At 38.8% G+C, this 21,597-nt stretch overlaps 1 protein-coding gene across 6 annotated transcripts in view; it reads right to left on the reverse strand.

Moving 5' to 3' along the window:
* The window catches only part of ZFAT (zinc finger and AT-hook domain containing), a 144,114-nt gene that overhangs the window by 9,257 nt on the left and 113,260 nt on the right, over nt 1–21,597 (reverse strand). For all 6 annotated transcript variants that reach the window (XM_065054461.1, XM_065054458.1, XM_065054459.1 and 3 more), the window contains 5 exons: nt 17,581–17,669; nt 14,940–15,078; nt 8,906–9,024; nt 6,994–7,120; nt 4,775–4,905 (listed from right to left, as the gene is read on the reverse strand). In XM_065054461.1, coding sequence (XP_064910533.1) covers nt 4,775–4,905; nt 6,994–7,120; nt 8,906–9,024; nt 14,940–15,078; nt 17,581–17,669 — 605 coding nt within the window. The remainder of the gene's footprint in view (nt 1–4,774; nt 4,906–6,993; nt 7,121–8,905; nt 9,025–14,939; nt 15,079–17,580; nt 17,670–21,597) is intronic.

Consider the following 21,597-nt stretch of genomic DNA (forward strand, 5'->3'; position numbering starts at 1 on the left):
GATGTCTACTCCTGATTTAAGATACAAGCAATAATGCTACATACAATAGAAGAAAACCACAAGCATGGCGTCCTTTCTGTCTCATGACTTAGGAGAAAAGAATTTCAAAAACATACTGGTCACATCTGATAATACACTGGACATCTTGCAATATGCTGAAAAGGACTTAGGGATGAGGACAAAGTTTGTGTCTGTAGGCACAAGTGTCACATTAACCTGAAACAGGCACTGGCCATGTGGGGTGCCCATGAAGACGGCAGCGTTACTGCTGGATACATCTGGATTCACACCGAATCTTAAGAATCCAGTGTAAATGGTACTTTTCTGGATAAGAAGTAAGGAAGAAGTGTGAGAAAGTTCCAGGGAGGAAATGGGAGATGCAGATAGCAACAACCTAGTGTTAACATTTACAACAAAAACTGCTTTTAAAAAGTTCTGATAATTTAGGATTTAGAAGAAGTTTCTTGGTGCAACTACAGAAATACGAGGGTGGCTTGCAAGGGCCAGTTAAAAATGAGATATGAAGGTAAGAACTGGAAAAAAAAACCCAGATAATGTTTGTCTCCTCAGAGAAAAAGAAAAAAAACAACATAACAGCACAGAAATCAGAACAACTACAATAAATGTTGTTAAGGAAAAAAATGGAACCAAGCTGCTAAGCACGGACTTGGTGAGGCTATTAATGAACAGGAGTGGAAATTCAGTGACAGATGATGCTGATAAATTGCTGACACCCTGAATGAATTCTTTGTCTCACAATCCACAGGAGAAGCTGAAGGTCACAGAAGAAAGCGTGGAATCAATTTTCCAGTAGGAGAGTGAAATATGAACATGTCTTAAGATCACTTCAAGGTTAACAATTAGGAATTCAGCATAATTAAAACCTGACAAAGCCATTGGTAGAAATGAGTGATATCCCACAGAAAGCAACTCAATATTGAAGAAAAAAGAAAAGCGGATGGTTCTGAATAGGAGAGGATTACAGTCACCTTAATAACATTTAAAGACTTCTTTTCCCTCAGATTAAAAATGGGTATGGCTATAATCCTGAAGCAAAGCTCTGGTGGGAAGCCACAAACTGGAAACTAAAACTGTTGAAACAGATTAAACAGACTTTGATGAAACAGTGATTTATGTAGGAAAACAAAAGACAAAAAATGGAAGGAGAAAGCTATAAAAGTGAAATAATAATTGTAATAATTATCTACAGACCTCCCTGGTCCTTGCTCTGCTTCCATAAAGGCCACAAGAGGTGAGTCCTGTGCCCTTGTGGCCAGGAAGGCCAATGGAATCCTGGGGTGTATTAGAAGTGGGGTGGTCAGTAGATCGAGAGAGGTCCTCCTTCCCCTGTACTCCACCCTGGTGAGACCACACATGGAATATTGTGTCCAGTTCTGGGCCCCTCAGTTCCAGAAGGACAGGGAACTGCTGGAGAGGGTCAAGCGTAGGGCAACGAAGATGATTAAGGGAGTGGAGCACCTCCCTTATGAAGAAAGGCTGAGGGAGCTGGGGCTCTTTAGTTTGGAGAAGAGGAGAATAAGGGGGGACCTCATTAATGTTTATAAATATATAAAGGGTGAGTGCCATGAGGATGGAGCCAGGCTCTTCTCAGTGGCCAACAATGATAGGACAAGGGGTAATGGGATCAAGCTGGAGCACAAGAGGTTCCACTTAAATTTGAGAAAAAACTTCTCAGTGAGGGTGACAGACACTGGACCAGGCTGCCCAGGGGGGTTGTGGAGTCTCCTTCTCTGGAGACATTCAAAACCCGCCTGGACATGTTCCTGTGTGACCTCACCTAGACGTTCCTGCTCCAGCAGGGGGATTGGACTAGATGATCTTCTGAGGTCCCTTCCAATCCCAAACATACTGTGATACTGTGATACTGTGATACTGTGATACTGTGATACTGTGATACTGTGAGTCAGCAGTCAGTCAGCTGTCAGCCGGTGTCCTGCCCCTGCCCTGGGAAATCACACATTTCTGCACACACGGAGTGGAAAGTCACTGCGGCCACCAGAGAAAGAAATGAGTAGGAGTTCCAGTACACACAGAGAGCGTGTTAATAGAGAAATGGTGCTTCCAGCACCGAAGTAAAATCCAGCGTAAGCAGAAGTAGCACAAGATCACTCAGCTTGAGATGTACTTAAATTCTTCGCTGATTTTGCTGCTGTGCAACTTCAAGTTATAGGAAAAAAAGGCATTTTATGTTAACAAGAACATAAAGGCTGGGGGGCGGGGGGAAGAAAAGCAAGAAAGAGATTCAGTGCTCTGAGAATTCAATATTTGATTTGACATAGGAGAGGAGCTTTTAACAGTTTGACATCAGACCAGTCAGAGTCATTGATGTATACAAGGCAAGGGAAAAAGAAGTGACCAACGCTTAGCAGCTTGTAAACTCAAAGGGTAGAAACGTGGATTAAAAAGCGAGGGAGTAAACTAACTCAGAATATAAACATTTACTTACAAAAGGCTATCAGCGAATTCAGATGGTCTAACAAGGAAGATGATAGATTTTAAGATGAACCAGACATTGATCAGATTTAATTCTCGGAGGAGGAAGAATGACTGACTTTTTTAATTATGTATTTTTAAAGTTTAACATTCAAATATCAAAACAAAGTTTCTCCTTGGCAGCTGCTACTTCAATAGCCACTTTCCCCTATGCTTTTAGTAGATGGGCCTCAAAAGATGCATTTTTAAGGGAAGAACAGGTTTCAGTAATATTGACAGGCTGCACAGACAAACACCAATGGCTAATACTGCATTCAACCCTTAAATAGGTCATATGTATAGAACAATGTACATGTTGTCAGTGACTCTACTGTTAAAGCTGTTTTGAAACTTGCACATAAGTCTATAATGTTGATTCTCTTAAGGACTGGATTTAGTTTCCAAATTTGGATCTCTTTTTCTTCAAAAAAAATCCAAAACCCTTTCTATTATTTCTAATCAAAATACCTGTTAAGCATTGCAAAGGAATATCTCAAAATGCTTTGTCTTGAAATTCTGCCTTTTTTCCTTGATATTTGGGCACCAAGTTTAGGAATTACTCCAATACTGCCCTCACAGACTATGGACTTCTGACTTCAATGGAGCTCTCATCAACTCACTGTTCACAACACTACAAAAACATACTGAACTCCAAAGTTAGTTCAGCTACTCAAAATAATGAGAGTTTTATTCATTTTAAAAAAAGGAGTTACTTAAACTCTTCAGGAATTTAACACTTTGCACGCACTTTCCTTCCCCCATCAACCACTTTTGAGTGCAGAGACCCCAATGAATCAGTGAACAGAACTGGAAAAGGGATAAGCAGAGATACTATGAAATAGGAAGAACAAGTGGAGCTTGGAGAACAGTGAGGAGAAACATAAAATGTGAGCAACAAAGTCAGCAGAGGCCTGTGAGGAGGAAATACTGAGCAAAAGTCTTGATGTTTGCACTCAATATCCACCTCAAATAGAAAACTGCTTCCTTTTACTTGCTGATTTTGTATATCTCATTCTTAATTTCTAAAGTGCTTTAGTAATACTGTACATTGCAAATATTTTCAGCAAAAACTGTGCAGTATCAAACTTCAAGAAAAATATACATACATTAAAGTAACTTCTATCAGTATCTTCTAAGTTTTGTCTCATTTTAAGGGGAAATATATTGCCTACCACTAATTATGTGATTTAATTATCAGTTGAACCTACCATTTTTCTTGGAAGATAATTTGTGCAAAGCCTGAAATTAACAATCAATCTTATATATGCTTTTTTTTTGATGCTGATCTACATTTTCTGATCTTGCACAATTTCCCTGGTAACAACAAAATTAACTAAAGAGTTTTTCAACCAACTGGAACGCAACTGATTTTTTCTTTATTTATCTCAAATATGAGTGGTCACGCTGACTTTAGTCTCACATAAGCAACTGCTGTAAGGAACACCTGCAATATTCTTCTTGGAGCAGCTACACACCTGTGGATCAATTCTGTTGCAACACTCTTTAGCAAGACAGTGAGAATGCAGACTGAAGAGAAGTCTCACTTGTCTCCAGGGGACAAACTCAAACTCCCATGACAGGACAGCACTGCAAAGACTAATGAGGCTGGTGAAACCCTGGCCCAGGTTGCCCAGAGAGGTGGTGGATGCCCCATCCCTGGAGACATCCCAGGCCAGGCTGGACGGGGCTCTGAGCAACCTGATCTGGGTGAAGATGTCCCTGCTTATGGCAGGGGGTTGGACTGGATGAGCTTTGAAGGTCGCTTCCAACCCAAACTATGTTCTATGACAACGGTTCGTCTCTGGGTATGGTCCTGCAGCACCACGGTTCCAGAAAGCGCACAGTTCTGCACAAGCAATGCTGTTTCATGCTCTTCTGTATGTGGATGAGTCCTGTGTCAACGACCTCCTGGTACTTTCAGATGACAATGGGTCTAAGTGCATGCCCACAATGCAGGTATGTTATTTTAAAGAGCCTCAAAACACCTGCTAGAAAAAGAAAGCTTTATTTTCTCACACACACACACTTATACATATTTAAGTGTATACTGGGTCACTCATATTTTATATACATGAAAAAATGCATGTTTTTCTATGTATAAACATGTATTTGTATGTGCATGTAAACACATGCACCCAGCACACAGTCAAAAATTAGCTTAGGGAAAATCTCCATACATCTCACACACTCATTCAAAATTCAGCCCTAGCTAAATATTTATTTCACAGTATATAGATAAAAAATGAAATACAGCTTTTTTAGCAAGAAAAAGAGCTCTTACCTGCTTTACCACTGTCACAGTGCCAGGTGCCATAGTAACTACAGAAGCAACTGCAGTAGCATCATGGGTTTCCGACCCCAACTCGATGATTTGCTGCAGGATGTTCACAGCTGCTGGATCAAGTCTTTCACCTTATCAGAAAGACAGTAACCATAAGATCATTACAGTAAAACAGCTCTAAGGGTATGTGAATCTAAGTGCTACAGGCACTCTTCGCCCTCCTGCCTTAACCTCGACTCACAGCACTGTTTATAAATTTCAAATAGCTCAATAACATGACACTTGGATAATAATCCATGGCAGGGAAGTATTCACAAAACAACTTGCCTGAGGAATGCATGAATCAGCAAGTGAAGCCACACTGATCATTTTTATGCTTATTTGAAAGAGATCTAAAAGAATATATTGAATAAACAAACAATAGGAACAACGCATAGCAGTACCTGTAAATTAGGAAGCTGCAAGACTTTACAAGTCTAAATGTGTATCTGCCAAACATTCAGTTTAAACAGAATTTAAAATCTTTACCTATAAGCACAACTGCTATTTGGTGTATTACAAACCTGTGTTTACCATCTTTCCAGCCACCTGCAATACCCCTCAACCTAGAAGAAGAATAATTATCACTAACGTGCTGAAGGGAAAACTTAATTGCTTGAGAGAGCTCATGCCTATCATTTCATAAGCATGGGATCAGAATGTGTTTACCCTTTTCCAAAAATCTTCTTGACGTGTGTAGCCCTGCCAAAGGACGGGCAAGTTTACAAAGAAACTCCATCCACACTTGTACTCCCACTTCTCATGAAGTGTGAAAAGCCAAGATTTGGCAACTGGAAAGTGATTTTTGTTATGCAGGAATGAGGATTCCCCTTCTGTGGCCCAACATTCCCATAGGGCCAGTGTCAGCATGAGAGAAATGTCAGAAAGGGAAAGAAAATCTCAGGATCACATTAAAGCTGCCTTAGATTTGACATAATCACTGGTGGAGCTATGAAAGAGACAGGAAAGAGACAGTAAATAGAATAAAGTTCATCTCTTAACCCCACAACCTTGAAAACAGGTTGATACTGTGATTGGGATCCAGGTCAGATAATTTCATTTCAAACAGAAAGTAGTTATATTTTGTTATCTACAAGAGAAACTGGCTTGAGTAATGAAAAATGTTTGCTTGCTTTGTTTTTTTTTCTATATAACTGCCTTTAGACAAGATATTACTGCTTTTCATGCCTAGAGGGAAGAGTATCCAAAGTTGGACACACTAAAGCAAATTGTTCTGCTTCGAAAATTACAGCCTCATGCTTAAAATCAAAAATGCTACGTACAGCATATGCGACAATCATGTTTATTTTAATGTAAATGGATAAAAGCTCAAGAAAAGTTCTCAAGTAGTTTTTACTCATTCAGAATTTTCAGTCATTAAAAGAAAATAAAGTAATATACAGAAATGGTCAGTAAAATAGATTAATTGCAACATGCTTGGAAATTGCATTAAAAATGGGAGGTTTTGAAACGTATCTGTATTACAAACTATAAAGACCACAATGGTAAACAACTACAAAATGTTATCTCCTGACAACCAATGCATTTATTTACATAAATAGAAACAAGGTACATGAACATTTGCTCTTGTCTCTGATGTTTTAACACTCTCAGAAACCTGAAAGTTTTTCTTCCAGCTTTTGTTATTTCCCATTTAGCAATCGCTATCTAATCCCACTCTTGTTCTTCCTCAATCTGATAGAGAATAGCTTATTATCTTTTGTGTATCAGCAGAACTAAGTTTGTTAATATTTTCCTGGGAATATGGTAAATGAGCTATCCTACCGTGTCACTTCCGCAGGCTGACTGACTTAAGCAGGGAGAAAAATAATAGCTAGAGAATTGCCATTAGATACACACCATCTACTCTGCCAAGACAGCTGATTTGACAATATATTTAATAATACAGGCAGGAAATTCCATACACCTAATAATAAAGTGGAGAACAGAGTGCGGTAAGTATTAATAACTTAAGGATATAGAAATTCATAAAGAATGGTCATTTCTCATTATTCATCCTCAAAGAAAAATCCAGCCCCCCAGAAGTAAGTTCTGGATGACAAATTTCATTATTTTTAATAGTTTCACAGGGGACTATACATTGCTTAGTATACTCAAAATAATTAGATATTTATGAAAAAAGATATAGTTTGTGTTCCTATCTAAAAAAGGTAACTTACCATTCTCAGAAGTGTATCTAAGGTTCTGTAAGGCAGCTACGGCAGCCTGAGTGCCTTGAACATCTTCTGCAGCCTCTGTGATATGGACATACTGAGTGGACGCTTCTTCAGAAACTTCAGCAGTTAACTTGAAAACAAAAGCAAGCCAAGGCATGAATAATCTCACTCTCGTTGTAGCAATTTAGAGAACAATGAGAGTTCCGAGTTCAAAGGAATGAGTTTTGGACAACAAATACTAAAAGAAGAGTTATAGAAATACTGGGTGAAACAGAATTCAAGAAGAATTTTACATGGGAATCAGGATATTATCCCATCATTTTCTTCTAGATTCTACTTCAAAAGTTGTTTTAAGCAAGCTAAATTATCTTGACATCATTTTTGTCGCACAGTTATTTTAGAACTAACAACAAGCTTCTATTGTTTAAGGGGCTAGTAATGACTTTTTTGGGTAAAATTAGTTTACAATGTACACCCTTGCACACCTGGTAAAATGCCTCTGAAGTTTGAAAATGCATTTTATCCTTTCCAAAACTATGGTTTTTCAAGACAAGCTGTCAACGTGTTCCTGTTGTGATGGGACTTCTTTATTTATAGACATCTGAACAACAGACACAATTGCATCTTGGATGTCCTCTTATTTTTTCAGGTTTGGGCATCTACTGGGAGAGCGTACAGAGAATCATTTGTGAAACGCATGTGGATATAAGACTTTAAAGGATTACATTTTAAAATTCTTGAGGTGGGTTCTCTGGATAACAGTCCACATAGAACCTACTCTGAGGGTGAATTTTGGGGTTGTCCTGTACAGGGACAGGAGTTGGACTTGATGATCCTTGTATGTCCCTTCCAACTCTAGACATTCTATGATTCTATGATATTTTTCAAGGACTTAGCATTCTGTCTGTAGATACACAAAACTGCTGAACAAGAACTGTAGGACGTCCCTTCTAAATCAGGCATTAAGTTTATAATAGGAGCTAGACTGCCTGAAATTTGCAGAACAGGTCTTAAACCGTGGAGCTTAAACAGCTACAGTTGACTTGTGGATTCTTCCTCTCACAGGACACCAACAATAGCCTACTCAGGCACTGGAAAAGATTCAGCTTGGTAATTTTTCAACAGAAGTGTTGAGATAGTTCTGTGTTTCTCCCATAGCTTCTGCATCTACAGTAAGCTCTGCTCTGTAAGAGTAACAGTTTTCATTTCAAAACAAATAGGTACGCATACGGCAGCAGATGAAAGCTTGGAAGCGTAAGACCTCTCAAGGTAGCTGCCCTACCTCACCCCAAACTGAGAAAATTCAGGTTGTTGGTTTCTTTTTTTCTAACCCACCTTCTTAGGCCTAACTTAAAATTTTTAAGGTCTGACCTTAGCGATATTGTGATTCCTGTATACTTTGGAATGCAGCTGGAAACAGAACAAATTATAGAAGACTTTCTCTATATTACAGTACACTTTTTTTAGTTGATCAATTTACAGATTCAGTTTTCTACACTCTTAACTTTTTCTGGACCAAGACATAAGCTTCTTTCATTAAATCACTATAAGCTTGTAGCTTTGTGCTTCATGCAGTTAACACCAGTGACTATTTGGCATATACCAAAATGCAGTAAGTTTTTCAATTTCAGATTTTTTTTTGCACAACTTCCACCCTTTCTGCTGGAAATAGAAGACTAGAGCCCTAAAATGCAGAAATAAGCACTTACAATGTTGTTAATCCTAACAGATATTAAAGCAGTCAAGCTTAACAGTCACAGCAATGTATGCATTCAAATGGAGATGAGATCACACGAACTCCTGATCTTGTAAAAAGTCAAGAAAAAGTTTTTTAATACTTCTTATTCTTATCCTTCCTTTTCTCCCTAGAATAGTTTAAAATCTCAGGGCCAAAGTCATGGTAACTTTGCTTTACCTCCCACTTGGTCTCCCCATCGTGTTCCACAAGCTTCATTCCATGCTTGTTTTTAAGGTGTCTGTTGAACTCCCACTTTGTACCGTACACAAAGCTGCAAACAGGACACTTAATGCCACCTATAAGGAAACACAAATAAATTCATTGAGTTATTTTAATATAAATTGACCCTCTGCTCCACTCTGCTCTGGTGAGACCCCACCTGGGTCCCCAACAACAGAAGGATGTGGACCTGTTGGAGCAAGTCCAGAAGAGGGTCACAAGGACAATCAAAGGGCTGGAGCAGCTCTCCTATGAGGACAGGCTGAGAGAGTTGGGGTTGTTCAGCCTGGAGAAGAGAAGGCTCTGGGGAGACCTTATAGCAGCCTTCTAGTACCTAAAAAGGACCTACAGGAAAGCTGGAGAGGGACTTTTTACAAAGGCATGCAGTGATAGGACAAGGGGTGATGCCTTTAAACTGAAAGAGGGGAGATTTAGATTAGATATAAGGAAGAAATTCTTCACCATGAGGGTGGTGAGGCAAAGGAACAGGTTGTCCAGAGAAGCTGTGGATGGCCCATTGCTGGAAGTGTTCAAGGCCAGGCTGAATGGGGCTTTGAGCAACCTGGTCTAGTGGAAGGTGTCCCTGCACATGGCAGGGGGTTGGAACTAGATTATATTTAAGGTGCCTTCCAACCCAAATCATTCTGTGATTCTATGACCAACCTCACCCTGTTTTTCCCTGTGAACCCAGGAGATGCTTCAGCCTGTGCAGAATCATTCCCACAGTCATGATTCTGGTTGAAATTCAAATTTAGAAGCACCAATGGAGACTAGTCCTAGTTTCCAAGTAAAATTTATTGCAAGTCAGAGGGTGTCTGAGACTTAGGGTTTGCTTTAGGTCTACTATAGAAAAAGCCTGGCACATGTTTTGAACAATTCTGAACTAATGCTTTTGCCCTGTAAATACTCCTTTATTTCAAATCATAGAGTTTGTTAGAGACTATTTTAACACCTCATCTGTTACATATAATTGCAGCTTCAAATATAAATGCCATGTATAGCCCAAAAATCTATAAGGAAAGTCCTTGACAAGCTTCAGCTTTAAATAGCAGGTCCCTGTTGTCTTACAAAGCCCCCAGGACACAAGGCAAAACCACAGTGCATTGGATTCTTTCAGTAACTACTGGGATTTTTTTTTAAGTGCTTGTAAACAGCACTGAGATCTTAATATATAACATACACAGTAGTAGCGTACTTCAATAATGTTTTTAAAATGTCCATTCACTAAGACAGTTGTTCTAGTTTTTTAAGGTTTCAAACAAACACTAAGTTTTCTGACACAGGATCAAAGCAAGCCAGGGAGATTTAATGATGTTAATACACTTCAACAATACACTTCATCCCACTATCTTTGCTTTTGAGAGTTTCTACTGTTTATGTTAATATCCAAAACCATAAGTTTTCTATCTACAAAATGATGCATAGCATGAATTTAGCACAATGTTTACTGTCTAAATAAGCGGCATTACAAGTAAAAAACTAAGCATGACAAAATCATAAGCATCCCATATTCTACACTAGATTAAACAGCTTTTACTTCCCTTTGTTATGAAAGTCATTTGGTCAAATGTCAGATCTCAGTTGTTTGTAATTATGCAAATGTCTCCTTTTTTCCCCTATTGACTAAAGCAGAACAGAAATAATCTGCATGTGATAAATTGTTGCATTAGGTGACCAGAACTCACTCTAACAAATCTAATGGCCAGGGAAGGACATTATGCTGCTTTAGGAACTGTGCCACCAGATGGCTTTCTCCATGTTATCATGGAAAATTATGACTCCCACCCATCAGGTTCAAATGCTTCAAATATACTCTCATAAACCGGTTATAAGCCAAGTTCTTGTTGCACGTGGACTTTTATGAATAAGGTGATTAGAAAAAACATCGTTTTACAGCAACGGAAATCTACCATATGGTATTCTACCAGATGAAAAGAAATACACTTTTTATTTTCATAAAATAGCATGTAACTACACTCAGTTGCTCGGGTATTTCACTGACACTTATTCCTATACAACTTCCCCTCTTTGCTCTCGATCCATTACAAGTCTTCCCCAAAATTGACTGTTACGATAAATGCTCAATACTCCGTCTCTAGACAAAACTGGAAATTTCCCTACTAAGGAAAACTCAAAAGTTCACAAAAGAAAAATACCTTCATTCAGATTAGGACCAAGATATTATCAGTTACAGAAAATGAAATTAAATACTTATTTCACACTAATCTGTGGTACTAGGAAAAACCTGCTATCGTGAAAGAGAGGACATTTTCCTGCATTACTTTGATATTAAAACTATTATAACACTGCACCAGGTAAACTTAAGATGCAACTTTTGTCATTAGGATTTAATTAAAGAAAAACAAGCTGAAGCATAGAATTAAACAGGTACCATATAATTCCACACCAGTGACTTGATATGAAAGCTCAGGAAAATTAATTTCTACACGATTCTTGAAAGCAATGGGCAACGCACAGAGAAAGTCAATGAATGCCACACCTCATCTACTTTCAATATCAACACTAACATCTGCAGCAAAATAATGTACACACATATTATACAGATCCACAACGTTTTTCCACCATGGCATTGACAGGTGCTCTTCAAACTATTTATTTACTTGCCTAACACCTCCTATAAGACAACTTATTTTATGCTAAAGGAAAGTAAGTGATGATAGAGGTGTGACAGAACAGAGGTCATAATTGGATTGTCACTAATCTACTGCACAAGTTTCTGCACAAACACAAATAGAAAATCCGTCTCCCAGAGAGGGAAGAAATACATAAACAAAACAATAGATGGTACGGAGTATCAGTGAAAGGAAAAACAATTCTGGAAAAATTGTATGTGACTTGCCCAGCACAAAGCAAATGGAAATGAAAAGGAAGCTCTTAAATAGGCAAGTAGGCAGGGTTTAAAAAAAAACCAACACAAACTAGTGGGTAACATATCTATAAATGTTCTTGTCCAGATTACATTGAATCCTTATAGCACTTATTTTCCTTTATTACTTTAAGATACTAAAATAAATGTCAGATCACAGACTGCTACTAAAAACCAACCAACCAAAAACCTCAAGCATTTTTCTGATCCTGGCTGATCCAAATTTCTAATATAAGCCCAGATATTAAATATTGCACCCAATCTCTGGCAATACAGTTGCTCGAATGAGCACGTTCCTTCTTCTATTCTATGAATCATTCATTTATTTATAAACTCATTCTAGAAATCTGAAGTCCAGCAGTCTATATTCATATAAATATTTCCAATTAAGATTTTCTACAATGCAGTCAAAAACAAACTGGGAGTAGAGAAGATGAGCAAGTATGAGGCCGTTCACTCAGTGGGTAACTTAGAACAAGCAGGATACAATATGAATAGATACAGACAGCTTTTATTAGACATTTATCTTTGTTAGTTTCCCTTCTCAATTTTTTTCCAAACTCTTTTGCTTACTGGTTCTCCCGCCTTTTCCTTTTCATTCATACTCCTTTAATTTCAAAGGGCTTTAATATCAGGTCTGAAGGGTCTTCTTCCCTTATATGAATACATGAATAATTTTCCAAAATTGCTTTTCAGATCTATGAATATGGTAAATCAAAACTCGATAGAGTCTAGTCAGACAGCAAGTTGCAAATGCTGCCCCAAGAAACACATAACCTTGTCAAACTGCATAGTATGTCCACAATGATCCGTCTCTGCTGGGCGACACAGATACAAAAGACCTTCTGATTCCAAAATCAGGAAAGTGTTTATTAACTTCAAATGCAAATTTTAATTAACTGAAGTCTCACACAAGTGAGACTCTTGTCTCTCCCCACAGTGAGATACCAAAACATTGGTATTGGTTGACTTTTCTACAGCAGAATAAGAAATCTTTGAGCCCACATGTAGGATCCACGTTATGTGTTATAGAGCAGGAAATGGAGCTGGCAAAGGAGGTCGCACATGGGAAAAGTGGAGCTATTAACAAGGCTTTCTCCTGGCACAGTCCTGATCAGAGGCACTGATTTCACAGCTACTATGTGTATTTGAAGCCCCTTTACTGCTCTGCACCTCCACAGAGCAGGTGAACACATGGGAAGCAGGCACAGAACTAGGGGTACCCCAGGAAGTGAAAAGCTGTGTAAGGAAGGGAAGAGAAAGAAGGATGCAAAGGCAGATGGAAAGAACAGAACAGAACATTTCAGTTGGAAAGGACCTACAATGATCATCTAGACCAACTGCTTGACCACTTCAGGGCTGACCAAAATTCAAAGCATGTTATTAGAGGGCATTGTCCAAATGCCTCTGAATCACTGACAGGCTTGGGGCATTGACCACCTCTCTAGGAAGCCTGTTCTAGTGTTTGACCACCCACTGGTAAAGAAATGCTTCCTGATGTCCAGTCTGAACCTCCTGTCGTGCAGCTTCTTGTCACTGGATCCCAGGGAGAGGAGCTGAGCACCCCCCCTCTCCACATCCCCTCCTCAGGAGCCTGCAGAGAGCAATGAGGTTGCCCCTCAGCATCTTCTTCTCCAAACCAGAAAAGTCTAAACTCCTCAGCTGCTCCTCACAGGACATTCCTTTCAGCCTTTTGTGATCCCCCCCAATTCCTTGTTGTCTTTACTTAGTTAATCTGTGACAGCAATTTCTCTAACTGACCACGTGTCTATATCTAATTTTTTCTTGTCTTTGTGTGGTACGACTCTAGTTTTACACAGACAGCAGTAATAAGCAATTTTTCTAGGCAGAACGGGATTTTTAAGACTCTGACAGGGAGATGGAACGTAGGGAACTGTGGGCCTGGAGTGACAGCCTTGAACAGCACAGACGTGGGACGCAGCACAGAGAAATGTGGACATGGAGCGGTAAGAAGTGGGACACAAGTTGGGCACTGAAGAACCCACAGCTATAAACAACTCTGAAATGATCAGTTAAAAACATGCAAATCTGAAGCTAGATAAATTCAGGTTTAGGGACAACAAAAACTGTATTTAACATACATGAAGGGCAGTATATACAGTGAATCTGGATTTAATCTGGAGCTACAGACCAATGAAAAGCATAGATGTGTGTAAACAAGTAAGTAACAATGGCCCCAAGTTGGAGAGGATGAAACCATCAACATGAACATCATGCACCTCCCAGGAAAGAACTCCAGATGCTGTCAACTTACTGAAACCCCCAGCCCAATGCCAACACCAGAGAAAAACCACCCAGCTTAGGACTTAGACAAACAGCGGAAGGGTGACCACAGCACCAGGTAAGAACAAAAATTAAGAAGTGTGTGTTACCATTTTAATTGTATTAATAATACTATTGAGACTTCTCCTGGACATAAGTACTCTAACTATATTTTATTGGTTTTTTTTGATATTTTTTTTTTAATAATAATTAGATCTAGATTAATGGTGATTCTTGAATTAGACTGTTAAGATTTCCATTATACTAACAATAATTACTTGGCTTTAGACAGAGAAAGTGTGCTTCCTTTGCCCATAAACATGATGCTAAGCATAACAATTTGTAACCAATTTTACCTGTACTCTCTTTCCCCCCCCCCCATTTTTCTAGTGGGGGAATATTTTGCTGTCGTTTACTCTTCAATCTTTTTCCTTACATTTGCTCAACCTTACCTTGAGTTCAACCTTGCAAAATTCTCATAGAAATTTGTCAGCAGAATGATAGAAATTTATCATTCATTTCAACAGACAGCGACACTTCACTTACAAAAGGAGACAAACAAGTGAAAATGATAAATGTATGCAACAATGAATAGTAGAAGCAAGGTCAAGAGCAAGCCTGGTTCACACACCTTTAGAAACCAAGAACAAAGACGATGAATGAAGGGTGAAAGGTGGACATTTCAGAATCACTAAAAAGTAGTAATGATTTATCACATAACACTCAACAGACTGAGGAATGCGTATTGCACAAAAGTTTATGTTTACACCAAGTTCGCTTTATCAAAAAAAACAAATCAAGTCTCATATGGTGGATGTGTACCTTGTTGGATAAGGGCTTCTGCTGCAGGCTCCCCAGAACCTACGTTTACATACTCTTCATTGGGATGCTTTCTGTTGTAATGCCTCTTCAGAGAACCAGATATGTTGCAGGAATAGTGGCAATGTGCACAGCGGAAAGGCTGGGAGAAAAAGGAAGATGTTAGAACATATCTCCCGACCTCTCAGGTGCAATGTTTTGATCCCGAGAAAACATGTTCTTTCCTGTTTAGGCGTCTTCCAAGGAGATCATCCAAAATTCAATAGAAATGGAAGTTGTAACTAAACGTTACCCTAAAATTTGGTACTTTTTATTATGTGCAAGACACCAAGTATTCTCAATATTATAAGATTATTACCTACTTTTCGTAATTCAGTAAACTGATGATCACAGGTCTGACCACATGGAGACTTTCTACTACAAGGAAATGGCTCAGCTGCCTTGAGCTTTGGTCTGAAAAGGGGGAGTAAGAGAGCTAGAATAACTCGAGGTACGCTATGATTGTACAGTCAACCTAATTTAACAGATAACCATACCTGACAGGGTTCATCTCTTCCCTTTTCTTCTCTCTCCAACACGCTCCCAACTGCTTCCCTTTCACTGGCATTCACTTGCATTCAGCTGACCATTTAGTGAGCCAAGTTTTGGCAACTATATTAGTTTTTAAAAACATACCTCTCCTCTCAGCTGACAGGGAGAGAAATTTCTAAAGACAAAAAGGTTAGGAAAACAAGTGTTTGTGCCTAAATTTAGCCTTTGCAAATAACATTCTGACTGAGATGTGTCACAGTTATAGGAAGCTTGACACGGCCATTAGTGTCCTGGAAAAGAATGCAGACATTGAGCCATGTCCCTGGGGAAAAGTCGAGTACTTGAGAATGGGGTGCAAAATGTTCCATGCACAGCAACCAAGCCCACCTAAAGCTAGTTGGCAGAAAGTGGTGGGTATGGAAATGTTTATTGAGAGTTTCATGCAGGGAAATGTCTGCACTCAGGGCCCATTGACCAGAACATTCCCCTAAGCTTGTTGCTCATAACCTTCCTTCAGTCTCCAAATGGCAAAAATAAGGAATAAAAGTGGTGTTTAGATTCCCTTAACTTTACAATACAGAGGGTATTGTAACAGTCAGCTATTCAGTGTTTCAGAGAAGGGTATTCTCCTTTTCTATTGCTGAAACTGTCTTTTCCTCAAGAAAATAATCCCAACAGCCTGGTGTGTTCGTGTAGCACTCTAAGTACTGCCATGTCCTGTGTGTTACCTGCTGTCGAACAGCAGGGTTGCAAACTCATGGAGATTAGAGATATGCTGAATTATAATTAGGTCGCATAACTACTGACACCTCTGTGAGTTTGATACGCGTGCACGCAACCATCGCAGAAGGAGGCAACGAGTTACTGACAGTTTTTGAACTCCTTTTGACAAACACTCCTGATTGACCCATTGCAGTGTTTTGCAGTTCTCTTGACAATGCATTGAACTGCCACACTTATATGTAGGTGGACGGAAGAATGGAAAGATGTGCTGAGTCAACAGCTCTAAAGCTGATCCCAAGGTCAGAACCAGTTGTATTTAAGAACAGTATTATGAGTACATTCATCCCATTAGCCATTAAAAAAGGAAAATTACACATTTTCATTTCAAAAAATCATTTTAAAAAGTCAAGTCCACAGCAACACTTACCTACTTAAGAAAGAAAAATTTATTTGGTGAAAGTATACCATCTCTTTAGATAACTTGCTACACGTTCTTATATGTCTTGTATTCCAAATTTGATACCATGTGTCAAAAGACTGTCTCCCTTTCTGCATTGTGGGGGTCTGTAGCACTGGTACTCACTAAGAATGGCTGAAATGTACTCTTTATAGAAGTAAAATGATTTGTTAGATAAAGAAAGATGTTGCATATGCAAATAGCATTATGTTTTCAATAAGAAATATGTTCACTGCCAAGATAAAGTGTTACATTAAAATGAACATTTTTATACATATAAAATACTGGATTTTTCTGGAAAAGACATTACTGTAAGTTCTATTTCCTGAACATAGCATTTCACAATTCATTACATCAAGACCTATCAGGCTGAGAATCAATGTGAAATTTAGGAATAAAACCATACTACAGTTTATTAAAATAACCGTATTTCTAATCTAAACACTTGACGGAAACATTAACAACCTTCACAACTCTTTCCAAGACATGTTTCAGATAAATGGGGTATTTTAAAATTAATTCTCTTCAATTTTCTTTAAGTATATGAACTCATCTATAGTACATTAGGCTGGAAAACTTTCAGAGAAAATTAAGGTGGGCAATGAACAGTGATGTATGGGATTTGCTTTCCTACTTGCCTAGGACATTTTAAAGTACTTACCAGATTAGTTCTCTCAAGGACTGACAGTCAAAGAACCCAATAATGTTTGTTCTATATTGCAACATACATATATTTTTGGCAAGTACAGACACTATTTATAAACTGTCCCTGAACAAAATAACCCTAACTCAAAAGCTGCAATATAAAGTCAAAATTCCCGAAACATTAAAATGTTAAGATGCCATAATTGTCAACAAACAGGAAAATGTGCCAGTTTTACAACAGTTGTCTGACGTTCCATGTATTTCTACATGATTGATATGTTTTCTTACCTTGAACGAGACGTGTTGTTCCATATGACGGAGGAGCTGTGGCTTTTGGGCAGCTGTATAGTCACACACTGTACATTTAAACTGCTTCCCTGAAATGGGAATAGAAAATGGGATAATATTTTTCGGTTTAAGTTAAGAAAACTACTGATTGTATTTCCTCATAAGGAATGAACAATACTAGATATCTGGCATTTGCTGTGCAAAATTTGGTTAAGTAGATCTAAGAGCAGAGTAAGGAAGATAAAAGGCTTGAGTGTCACCTTTAAATTATAAGCATTAAATGGTCCAGATCATCTTGGGATAGTCACTTGGGAAAGAAGAAAAAAAATCTTTATAATGTAGCCTAAATGGAAGAAGCAAATCAATTACTCACCAGTGCAGACACAGTTATTTTGCTATTTGTAAAGCAGATTTGGAAAACCTTAAACCACAGATGTTTGGTCACGTTCACATGTTGTTACCTACTTCTGTCCCAAGTGTTTAATTGTTATGATCCAAATAATTTCAAATTTTCTTAGGTTTTTCACTGTAAGTTTTCTTGACATACTTCTGGTAGGGTATGACACGACCTATTATTTTTACCACAAGATTCGGTTATGTGTTTAGCACTACTCTTCCAATTACTGAAACTATCATAAAAGGGTTTTCTACACTGGCCTAACCCTGGATACTGAGTGAAGAGAAACATAAGATCAGAATCACAACTAATACAGAGGTTTTATGCTTCAATGTTTCACTTCTGCTTACACAGTTTTAAAACAACGAGCAAAGTTGCTCCATCAATACCAGACTGGATGATGCCTCCTTGCCTTGTTCACCATGACATTGTGTCATTTCTTACCTAAATCTCTGCAGTAACCCTAAGTCTCACACACAGTCTTGTTCTTGGAGAATGCCGATTCACATTTCTTTACGTTAACTGGGCACAAATTTTCTCAGAATGTATGGAGTTTAAGTAACTGTTGGATTTCTACTTTTCTGCATAAATTGTTTCAAAAAACATCAAGTGATCAGAAAAGAGGTAAAGACAATGGGTGTATATTTGCATAACCTTTGCTCCTCCAGATACCGACCTAAAAAGTCACTGAAAGATTTGAGACAGTCTCTGTCTCGGGAGTTCTTGTAGACTGAATAGCTGCATTGCAAGCAGGTCTTCTACACAACATAATGCAATTAAATAGTCAATGCAATTTATATATATGGCTTTGCAAGGAAAAAGAAAACAACGTCAGAAGTATCATCCAAAGAAATGTGTTACTTTAAGCTCCACAGACAAGACATTATACATGAAATTTCTTTACATGCCTGTGAGCTTTCTAGTCAGGCATCAATAGGGGAAGGTACTAACTCTCCAACCTGAAATAGCAACAATAAAAATGAAGAACACAAACTGGAATTTCAACTAATGAAAGCTGACACTCAGAACATTCAGTCTAAAATAAAGTCAATGTTTTTAACAGAGGGCATGAATAATGACTATGACAATTTACTTAGAAATCAGATGGATGCCCTGTCATATGAAGTTGTTAAGTCTGCTTAGCCCTTCCAAAAAAAGATATACTGCAGTCCAGCAGAACTGTGATGCAAAATAATTAGATTAAGTTATGGTCTGTGCTCTGCAAGAGATGAGACTTGGTGATCAGAAGAGTCTTTTGGCCCTGAAATCATTAGTCTGAGCCCTTCTTAAGGCAAGATGGTCGGATTTTGTTGTGATTTATTTTTAGGATTCTCTAAGAGGAAAGAATTCTCTCAGACACTTTTGAGAAACATCTGTTGCTGTTTGTGGCTTTGCAAAGAGTGAAACTCCCAAATGTATTATATTACCATTCTGTAGGTTTCTCTTACTTTCCCTTTAAAGCATTCTCTCCTAAATCATTGTTTTCCTTATGATTTAAAATAACACAATTTCCTTCTTTTTATTCTCTGTGTTTGTCTTGGAGATTCTAGCAGTCCAGCTACCTCCAGACAAATTACAAGGTTGATTAAATACAGAAAGACTTAATTCCTGCATTAAATGCCCATGGCTGGCAAAGTCTATTTGACTGAGGAGTGGCTGACACGCCAGAAGGCTGTGCTGCCATCCAGTGGGACCTGGACTGGCTGGAGAGTTGGGTGGGGAATAACCTGAAGAAATTTAACAAGGGAAAGTGTAGAGTCCTGCATCTGGGCAGGAACAACCCCAGGTTCCAGTATAAGTTGGGAAATTACATATTAGAGAGCAGTGTAGGAGAAAGGGACCTGGGGGTCCTGGTGGACAATAGGATGACCATGAGCCAGCACTGTGCCCTTGTGGCCAGGAAGGTCAATGGCATCCTGGGGTGTATTAGAAGTGGGGTGGTCAGTAGATCGAGAGAGGTTCTCCTTCCCCTCTACTCCGCCCTGGTGAGACCACATCTGGAGTATTGTGTCCACTTCTGGGTCCCTCAGTTCAAGAAGGACAAGGAACTGCTGGAGAGAGTCCAGCGTAGGGCAACAAAGATGCTGAAGGGAGTGGAGCATCTCCCTTATGAAGAAAGGCTGAGGGAGCTGGGGCTCTTTAGTTTGGAGAAGAGGAGACTAAGGGGGGACCTTATTAATGTCTGTAAGTATATAAAAGGTGAGTATCAGGAGGATGGAGTCAGGCTCTTCTCAGTGGCAAATAATGATAGGACAAGGGGTAATGGGATCAAGCTGGAACACAAGAGGTTCCACTTAAATTTGAGAAAAAACTTCTTCTCAGTGAGGGTGACAGACACTGGAACAGGCTGCCCAGGGAGGTTGTGGAGTCTCCTTCCCTGGAGACATTCAAAACCCACCTGGACATGTTCGTGTGTGACCTCACCTGGGCGTTCCTGCTCCAGCAGGTGGATTGGACCAGATGATCTTCTGAGGTCCCTTCCAATCCCAAACATACTGTGATACTGTGACATGGAATAAGTTTGTGCCAAAAACTACTCCAAAAGCAAAAGAACCAAAAGGAAGGACAGAGAAGTACAATACAGAATATTCTGTATTAACCTGAAGAGACCAGGTTTATTTAGATTCTGGATTTTGCTCAAAAAAGTTTCTATAATTTTACACTGAGTGTGAAAGTTTCTACAAAACACAGCTAAGAAAAACCTTAAGACAATTTCTGATATTTAATTAAAATAATGAAAACCAGGTTTTATTTCTCATCACAAACAGTTTATTACTGGTTGTTGTTTATTACTGCCTGGACTACAGAATTGAGGAGTCTGTCTTCTGGAGAAGAATAAAGCAGACAGAAAACTACTTTATATTCTACCGGTTAAATTGACCTTGCAGGGCTGATATTTGAACAAAAATTGCCTGGATTCTTAAGTCAGGAGGAAAGACTCATAAACAGCGAAACATCTTTCAAATTCATTTATTTGTGAAATAACAGAAGGACACTAGATGAGCGCTGGGAAGAAGTTTTGAAGTGCTGTCTCTGTAGGAAGAGACACCGGGCAAAGAGAAACTGTCAGTGTTCAAGGGGCTGAAAGTCCCCTGACAAATCATACACGCATTTCTGGTGACAAATGTTACCTTATTTTTCTCAAGTGTTTGAAACGTATTAAGAGTTTACTGGGGTGGACTTAGTGAGGAAAATTACTTAAGACTCCACAGACAGTGCGATTCTGCTCCCACTGGAGTCAATGGCAAAACGCATTTTCCCAAGGTATGACAACTTTCCTGGAACACTTTTGGAAGTGTAAAAGGGAAGGCAAAGGAGCATAAATCTTCGATTTATTTGTATCAGTCAAAAAGGGAGATGCATCAAAAAGGAACATGCAGTCACTTCATTTATTGCAGAAGATGATGACAGTCTGAAGCCAGATAAAAAAGGCTCCTGGTAATAACATTGCCTTTAAAGTCAAGGTTTCAGCCTGACCTAGCAGTAAGTGATAAAAGATACCATTCCTTGCATGCAATTAAATGTTTAAACCTAACTTCACACCTTTAAACCAAATCCAGACATGGTCAGCTCCTGCACGACTACACTGCTGCTCTTAACAGAGCCAAATTTCAAAGCAG

This window comes from Columba livia, chromosome 2 (assembly GCF_036013475.1).
Source record: "Columba livia isolate bColLiv1 breed racing homer chromosome 2, bColLiv1.pat.W.v2, whole genome shotgun sequence".
NCBI lineage: Eukaryota > Metazoa > Chordata > Aves > Columbiformes > Columbidae > Columba > Columba livia.